The sequence below is a fragment of the Tachypleus tridentatus genome, chromosome 7, assembly GCF_004210375.1.
Source record: "Tachypleus tridentatus isolate NWPU-2018 chromosome 7, ASM421037v1, whole genome shotgun sequence".
Taxonomy (NCBI): Eukaryota; Metazoa; Arthropoda; class Merostomata; order Xiphosura; family Limulidae; genus Tachypleus; species Tachypleus tridentatus.
Genome location: NC_134831.1, coordinates 115205094 through 115211612, shown reverse-complemented (window position 1 = coordinate 115211612; position 6519 = coordinate 115205094). Strand labels below are relative to the sequence as shown.

At 35.5% G+C, this 6519-nt stretch overlaps 1 protein-coding gene across 1 annotated transcript; it reads right to left on the bottom strand.

Annotated features, from left to right (window-relative positions):
* Positions 1-5520: 5520 nt before the first annotated feature.
* LOC143256438 (uncharacterized) lies at positions 5521-6211 on the bottom strand. The gene has a single exon (XM_076513673.1). The coding sequence runs from the start codon at positions 6132-6134 to the stop codon at positions 5796-5798; it is 339 nt and encodes a 112-aa protein (XP_076369788.1). The 5' UTR covers positions 6135-6211; the 3' UTR covers positions 5521-5795.
* Positions 6212-6519: the final 308 nt, after the last annotated feature.

Genomic DNA, 6519 nt, shown 5'->3' with positions numbered 1-6519 from the left:
CAAGCCCAAAATAAACCAATACAAAGGAACACCTTTATACCGATATTAATAAATATATCCAACATCTAAGCACGCCCTCTACATTCCCACACTCAATTACACAGCCCCCTTCAAACATGTGGTCAGCTATCGGTTAGTTACCTCTTTCTTTCTTAACCTGATGATGACCGAGTTCACTCCTCTATTAGTGCCGTCTATACCCATACCAGACGTTTTTAAATATATGAGTGTAAGAATGTAGAGGGCGTGCTTATACGTTGGATATATAGTTGTGGTTGTTGAACATGAAGTTTGTCTTCATTGTGGTGAATTCTATGAGGGTTGCTGGGAATGTCTATTGATGGGTTAGGGTCTCGGATATAGAGTTCTAAGGCTACCTTGGTGGTTGGAACTTCTGACATCGAAACTGGGTATTAAGACTTTATGATAAAGTTGATTAAGTTTCGATTTGAAATTAAAGGAGTCTTTGATGAATGAGGTAGTTGATGTCATTTATTTTCTTTCTTTGCGAACCTGACGATGGCTGAAGAAGGTCGAACCGTTGTTAGCTCCTCTATTAGTCTCTACATATAACAGAAGAATACAATAGTTTGTTATTATTCACAAAGCTACATAACGGGCTATCTATACTCTGCCCACCACAGGTTTGAGTCCCCAGACATGCCGCTGTGCCACTGGGGGAGCCGAAGGGTACAAAGTTCCGAAATTTTGGTCTTAAGTAACTCATGTGGAAAACATCTCAAGTATTTTGATTTTTCTTGGTCTGTGAGTAATGTTTGAGTTTCTTATTTATTTGATTTCTCGATGGGAAGAGTGATTTTGCTTTACTTAAGTTTAGATGTAATCGCCAGAGTTACGAATTGTACGATATTACGAAGTGATCATTTTGATAATTATACGGTGTTCTTAAACAATGATAAATTTACCGATATCAAGTTTAACAGAACTGTCACGTGTGGGTTCAGTGAAGACTTGCCAGCCACATGTTGGTTGAATAGAGATTTGTCAGGCATGTGTTTGATGAGTAATGACTTGTCAGTCATACGTTGGTTGAGTAATGACTTGTTAGTCATATGTTGGTTGAGTAAAGATTGGTCAGTCGTATGTTGGTTGAGTAAAGATTGGTCAGTCGTATGTTGGTTGAGTAAAGATTGGTCAGTCATATGTTGGATGAGTAAAGATTGGTCAGTCATATGTTGATTGAGTAAAGATTGGTCAGTCATATGCTGGTTAAGTAAAGATTGGTCAGTCATATGTTGGTTGAGTAAAGATTGGTCAGTCATATGTTGGATGAGTAAAGATTGGTCAGTCATATGTTGGTTGAGTAAAGATTGGTCAGTCATATGCTGGTTAAGTAAAGATTGGTCAGTCATATGTTGGTTGAGTAAAGATTTTGACAAACAACTCCAACATACACATTTTAATACCCGCATTCAAGTAACAAACTTTTGTAATAGGAAACAGCAGTTACAGAACACAATATACAATTTACTAAATATTGTTTTATATTTAGCATAAAATATATATATATATATATATTATTATATACGAACACACATAAATCACAAATCTAAATTTGTATACCAGATATACAGGAACCTACAAAACGCACACAGAGAAGAACAAACTGCTCTTCGAAAGAGGTAACAAGAATAGGCTTTTATTTAAATACAATTTGTGTCTGGCATTTGAACATGTAAACAATTTAAAACTGTAATCGAAACGTTCTGAAGAGAACACGATGATTTTGTATAAATACTTTTATTCCATTCCAATTTCTTGATGCTATACCTCACGTATATTCTCATAACGTCATCTTTACGTCATACCCGAAATATGACGTTTTATTACGTCACATATACTAATAACTTCTATTTTACTCAATGACGTCTTTTATTTGTATTTATCATAAAGCCACTAAGAATGTCCATCGCAATTCACAGTCTCAAAATACTGACCACAGAGAACGCAGCCAGTCAACACCGCCCTACCACCCACCACCCACGGTAAGGGTTTGACTGTGGGGAATATTTTGTGATACCGTACTGAAGATCATATTCTATACTATTGTCACTACTTTCGAAGTAGAAACTACAAAGATATTACGTAGTTCATTTTTTTATATGGCAAATAACAGGGCAATTTTATTTTTTACAAAATGTTATCGATATTAAAAGTACCTTCCTCCAAGTTAATAAATAAAATATCCTTATTTTAAAAATATTATGTATCTGGTTTATATTAATTTGTCTCGTGGAACAGCTGATTTATATTGTGCGAGTAAGTACAATAAAAACAATTTCGCAAGAATACTCAATTTGAATTAACATCTACTATACTCAATAAAACTATGTGAAACGTGGAAAGGTTTGTTTCTTTGTTTGTGGTATTTCATACAAAGCTTGTGTGTTTTCTTCCAGCAAAGCCACATCGGGCTATCTGCTGAGTCCATCTGCTGAGATAAAATTGAAGTATGTGTGTGTTTTCTTATAGTAAAGCCACATCGGGCTATTTGCTGAGTCCACCGAGGGGAATCGAATCCCTGATTTTAGCGATGTAAATCCGTAGACTTACCGCTTTACTAGTTGAAAGCCACACAAAGCTACTCGGGAGTTATCTTAGGAAAGGCAGCTGGTCAACACCCTCTACCGCCATCTGTTGGATCATTCTCCTATCGAACACTTATTTATTATAAAATAAAATATTACACTCTGTGATCACACGTGAACGTTTACTGTGTTTTTTAGTAGAAAAATTAACACATTCAAATGTGGAACATAATTTACTAGATTTCATGCGGGCAAAGGTTAAAAAAGGGGTCTTTTATTTACCGCAATCTGCAATAATGTTATGCTTACTGCTTATTTCTAGCAAAATAACGTTATCAACTTTTGTATGCACGTCTGTTTCTTACCAAACTCTTAACTTTCACAGTTGGCTATTTGTGCCGTGTCCAACGTGAGCATCAAAACGTGATTTGTAGCGTTATAAACCTTCATACCTACAAATGATCCAGCGGGTTATTTAATATAATAAACTCTATGCTTGACAGAAGGTAAGCACAACGTTTCTATTATTAGTTAACAATTATAATACATTTAATTAATAATTAATTACAACATTGAGTTTGATAATCCGAGAACTGAGTTGTACTTTCGAGCGAAATAACGGAAATATGTGAATAAAATGTTGAAAATGTTAAAAAAAAGTTTGATATTTAAATTCCAAGAAAATGAAGCAAAGCCACATTTATCAGCAGAAATTACAATCGTTGACTCGATTTAATTTTTCATTGACTTTAAAAACGACATTTGTTTTCTCTTCAGTGATAAATCTGCGAGGTTATAACTCTAAAATTCTGGTTTCGATACTAATGGCGAGCAAAACCATTGTGTAACTTTACACTTCCAGCATTATTTTACTTATTAACCCCCCAGTTGGATAGCGGTAAGTATTAACTTATAACGCTAAAATGTGGGGGTTCGATTCCCAGCGGTTGATATAACGGATAGCCCATTTTGTTTTGAATTTCGCGCACAGCTACTCGAGGGCTAGCTGCCTTCCCTCTAGTCTTACACTGCTAAATTAAGAACGACTAGCTAATCATCACCACCCGCCAACTCTTGGGCTACTCTTTTACCAACGAACAATGGGATTGACCGTAATATTATAACACCACCACGGCTGAGAGGGCGAGCATGTTTGGGTGCGACGGGCGTTCGAACCTGCGACCCTCAGATTGCGATTCGAGTGCCTTAACCACCTGGCCACGCCAGGCCTCCACCAAACGGTCAGCGTAAAATTGTACATCTTCAATTTCCCTGATATTAAAGAGCGGCACTCCTCTTATTAAGACTCCTTGGTTTTACCCAAATACACTTGATATATATAGTTTATAAATGTTGACCACCAGAGGGTCAACAACGAAAGAACGCACACTTTATTAAGAACCTGCTACGTTGGTAATGTACAAGAGGTGTAAAAATTTAGTAAAATACTTTCCAAACCTTCAGTTTCCACGTCTTTGGTCCTTCACACGAACAAGCCAATGAACTGTGATGTTAACAAGGGAAACAGTATACACTGTCTATTAAAATGTTCGTTCATCCCTTAGTGATAAATATTAACACATTTCACCCAGAAGGAAAAATTGTGACCTATTGCAGCTGCAATAGAAAGGTCTTTATTATGGAAATTACTCACCTCTTAATTAAATTAACATATAATAATTACACCCTTCACCACCAACACGTAGCGGAAATTAAGACGTACCAATTACACACAGTCTTTTAAAAATTAAGATACAGTGACTACACCATTCACCCTCCCCTTATAGGAACTAAGATATACCAACCACATTCTTAACGTAATATTTGTTACAATCAGAAACAGTAAGAAATCAATTTTAATAAATTCTGGTCGGTTTTTGTTGTTGTGAACAAAGATACACAATGGGCTATTCGTGCTTTGCCCACTATGGGTATCGAAATCCAAGATTAAGCATCGTGTGTTTGCAGATTTACAATGTGGTGGAGGCATTTTCTTTAATCTAATGGAAGCTCAACATGAAAAAAAGAACTAAAAATAACTGACATGTACCTTGTGGGTGAACTACGTCACGTTATCAACGTTAGAAACGTTCAATATGTTGTGTAAAGTGTTCATATTTGTCGTGTGTAGAGTGCTCTATGTAACTGATGCAAGTGTGTAGTTTTTATCACACCTTTTCCAAAAGTTCGCTAATTACAACATTTAATTTCAAGTCGCTGTAATGCGACTCTACTCCCGACAACATATATCGACTACAGTGACATCTAGTGTAAAAGCTTTCAATTGATGTTGTTTTTTTTGCGTTTTACTTTATCAGATGAGTTTACCACTGCAGTGCCGGATCCAGACGATAGTATGGCCTACGAATAGTTAAACCAAAAGTTAGTTAAGTTAGGTATATATTACTTAACAATTCTGGTTTGAAATTTCGTTTAAGCCCTAGGCACTGTGCTTATGTGCCTGATAAATAAGCTGGGCCTGACCACGTGAAGAACAGAAGCGTGTGGGCGTTCAGTGACTACAGAAGAAGAAAGCTATTATTTCCACACTAAATATTCACCAATGTAACATTTCATAAATCTTGAAACAAACAATAAAACTTTTACTGAAATTGTCAAGAATATTTGTTCAGCCACATTTTATACAACTAAAAATATTTCACTAAATAATAGGTGGGAGTTAAAAGGTAGATGTCTCTACGTTTAAACAATATTCTAATTTAAAAATAAGTTACAACCTTTTCACTAACTTCCCTAAGGCCTTAAAGATAAGAAAACAACATTTTAAAGTACATTTTACGTTATTTCTACCTTATAATTTATGTTGTTTTTGTTTTTCAACTGGCAAAGAAAATCTGTTTCATAGGGGTATAAGAAAACCTGAAATACGATATCTGTTTTTTACGGGTACAAGAAAACTTGGAATAAAATATCCGTTTTGTACGGCTCTAAGAAAACCTGAAATCAAGTATTTGTTTTGTACAGGTATCAGAAAACCCGTAAAAAATATTTATTTTGGAAGAGGTATAAGCAAACCTGAAATGAGACCCTAATGATTTGTTTTTCATAACCCGTTTCACTTTCAAATCGTTAACCCTAACATTAAGAGTGTGAACATGAATAACAAGTATTCATCTACTTAATATTACCGCAAAAATACAACAAAATACATTTTCCTTATATTTTAAAGTTATAAACTCTTGATGTATAAAAGCTGTATTGTGCCATCATTTGTAAGAAGTTAAATCATGGGCTACAAGTTGTTGATGTACCCACATTTTCATTCCACGAAACTACCACTTCTTTGTGAGGCCTTTTCTCTGCCCTATATTTTTTTCGTTTCAGTTTTCTCAAATCAGATATTCCAATATGATAGAGGGCGTATTTTCGGTGACTGTTGCCTCGTTCTCGTCTCCAGCTGCTCTTTTTCTTAAGCCTTCCTCCTGCTGTTGCGTCAGTTTTCGGCGGGAAACGGCCGTACAAGTAAGTGAGTATACCGAAAAATACGAAGCCTAGTAGCGAAGGGATAAATGCCATTCCTTTAATCGACAGTGGATAGTTGAGATACCGAGAATTCATCAGCATATCGTCTGCCACATAAGTTCTATTCGTTTTTGGATTAATCTCGCTAGATCGCACCTCGTACGTCCACAACGTCGTGTTACCTGGTTAAAGATCAATAGGTTATTTTATCTGTGTAGTGATTTAAAAAGAAAGGCTTTCCAAAGTTAAGTTTGTGATTAGACTCTTAATCAATATTTCAAAGGCTCTGATTAACCAGTAACAGCGGTGGTACAATAATTAAAATGACGTTAACAAGAAATCTATGAACAAAACTTGGTAGGCGTTAAACAGCAACTTAAATTAAAAGAATTCCATACAAGGGAATTTAACCTCAGATTTTAGGGATGTAAGTTCATTAAATTTATACAATGGAGTTACTCAGACAAACTGGTTGATTAGTTGGTTG